This window comes from Colobus angolensis, unplaced genomic scaffold, assembly GCF_000951035.1.
Source record: "Colobus angolensis palliatus isolate OR3802 unplaced genomic scaffold, Cang.pa_1.0 Scaffold223, whole genome shotgun sequence".
Taxonomy (NCBI): Eukaryota; Metazoa; Chordata; class Mammalia; order Primates; family Cercopithecidae; genus Colobus; species Colobus angolensis.
Window position 1 is genome coordinate 1,198,396 of NW_012115411.1, and position 2,370 is coordinate 1,200,765.

The window sequence follows — 2,370 nt, forward strand, 5'->3', positions numbered from 1 at the left end:
CCTGCCCCACCTCCACGTAGACCCAGTGTAGACAAGAGGAGATCTTGTCCCTCAACCCCCTGGACCCAGTGTAGGCAAGGAGAGCCTGCTTCGTGTCTACCTGGATGCAGTGTAGACAGAACACCCTGCCCCAAGGCCAGTGGGACCTTCCTGGATGGATTACAGGAGGATATCTGGCCAGGAAGAATTCTGTGTTTGCAGCTCTTCATCCCACCTGTCTTGTAGATTCGGAGTCTGTGGAGGGAGACCCACCTGCCAGTCCGCAGGGACCCTTTTCCATCTGGTGCCCACACCAAGGGAGGCACTGTGTGTGAACCATGTAAAGGGTTTTAGAAATGGGAACCGTGAGCCTTATATTGTGTTTTCTTTTGTTTCTAGAATACCCAGCCTGGCACTGAAAACCTGCCGGTAAGTGAAACCACGGACCCTACTGACGACCCTCAGTGTAACCCTATAATCCCCTACTCACCACCTGTAGTGTAATCCTACAGTCCCCTAGTCACAACCCCTGAGTAACCCTACAGTCCCCTACTCACCACACCTAGCATAACCCTACAGTTCCCTAGTCACGACCCCTGAGTAACCCTACAGTCCCCTACTCACCACACCTAGCATAACCCTACAGTTCCCTAGTCACGACCCCTGAGTAACCCTACAGTCCCCTACTGACGACCTCCAGCATAACCTTACAGTCCCCTACTCACCACACCTAGCATAACCCTACAGTTCCCTAGTCATGACCCCTGAGTAACCCTACAGTCCCCTACTGACGACCTCCAGCATAACCTTACAGTCCCCTACTCACGACCCCTACAGTCCCCTACCCATGACCCCTGGCATAACCCTACAGTCCCCTATTCACCACCCTGGCAGAAACCTACAGTCCCCGACTCATGACCCGTACAGTCCCCAACTCACCACACCTCGTGTAACCGTACAGTCCCCTACCCATGACCCGTGGCGTAACCCTACAGTCCCCTACTCACAACCGCTACAGTCCCCTCCTTACCACACCTAGCGTAACCGTACAGTCCCCTACCCATGACCCCTGGCATAACCCTACAGTCCCCTACTCATGATCCCTAGCATAACTCTACATGACTCCCGGCGTAACTTTACGGTCTACCCATGACCTATGTCTGCCTGGACCCAGTGTAGACAGGAGAAGACCCCGCCCCACCTCCACCTAGACCCAGTGTAGACAAGAAGGAGAGCCGGCCCCACGTCTACCTGGATCCAGTGTAGACAGGAGAATACTCTGTCCCACATACCGTTGAACCGCTCACAACCCTAGTGTCACCCTACAGTCCCCTATTCACCAACACTAGGTTTACGGGACTCTTACTGCCAGCGTTACCCAGGGGTGGACAGGATGGGGCGTGACCCTGAACCAGAGGACGCAGATCTCACAGGCGTGAGGTGCCCTCTTGAAGTTCTTACTGGGCAGACTCCGCTCTTGGCCTCAACCTTCATGTCCGAACAGTTGGAATATTAATGCTCAGCCGGTTCTACTGATTTTCTCATTTTATTCCTCTTTCTTCTGAGTGGGTTAAGAATATATTCCAGTGACTGTCTAAGGAGACTACATCTCCTTCTAAAATGCTTTTAGAGTGAGTTCTGTTGCCGGATATTTACCAAGTCTCCTGGCCACTCTGACCCTCAGTATCCTCCTCTGTCCAATGAGTATGCTGGACTTGGGGATCTTAACATCCGTTTTGCTAAACTATCCGTCTGAAGGTCTGTTAATATCAGTTGTTGTTCCTGAATCATTTATTTATGTGTGTATTTATTTTTGAGACGGAGTCTCGCTCTGTCTCCCAGGCTGGAGTGCGGTGGTGCAATCTCGGCTCACTGCAACCTCCACCTCCCAGGTTCAAGCGATTCTCCTGCCTCAGCGTCCTTAGTAGCTGGGACTGACTACAGGCACCCACCCCCACACCTGGCTTAACAATTTCTGCTTCAAAAAATAAAATATTAGCCAGGCATGGTGGCTCACGCCTGTCATCCCAGCGTCTTGGGAGGCTGAGGTGTGCAAATCACTTGAGGTCAGGAGGTCAAGACCAGCTTGGCCAACGTGGAGAAACCCCGTCTCTACTAAAAATACAAAACTTACCCATGCCTGGTGGCAGGCGCCTGTAATCCCAGCTACATGGGAGGCTGAGGCAGGAGAATCGCTTGAACCCAGGAGGCGGAGGTTGTGGTGAGCCCAGATCATGCTATTGCATTCCAGCCTGGGTGATAGAGTGAAAGTCTGTCTAGAATAGAATAGAATAGAATAGAATGGAATAGAATAGAATAGATTAGATTAGACTAGAATAGACTAGACTAGACTAGACTAGAATAGAATAGACTAGACTAGACTAGACTAGA

The 2,370-nt window shown here is 51.4% G+C and overlaps 1 protein-coding gene across 1 annotated transcript in view; it reads left to right on the plus strand.

The window, feature by feature from the left end:
* LOC105513134 (granulocyte-macrophage colony-stimulating factor receptor subunit alpha-like) overlaps positions 1 to 2,370 on the plus strand; it is a 99,074-nt gene that overhangs the window by 84,017 nt on the left and 12,687 nt on the right. Inside the window, 1 exon segment of the mRNA XM_011943966.1 lies at positions 379 to 408. Within this exon segment, the coding sequence (XP_011799356.1) occupies positions 379 to 408 (30 nt within the window).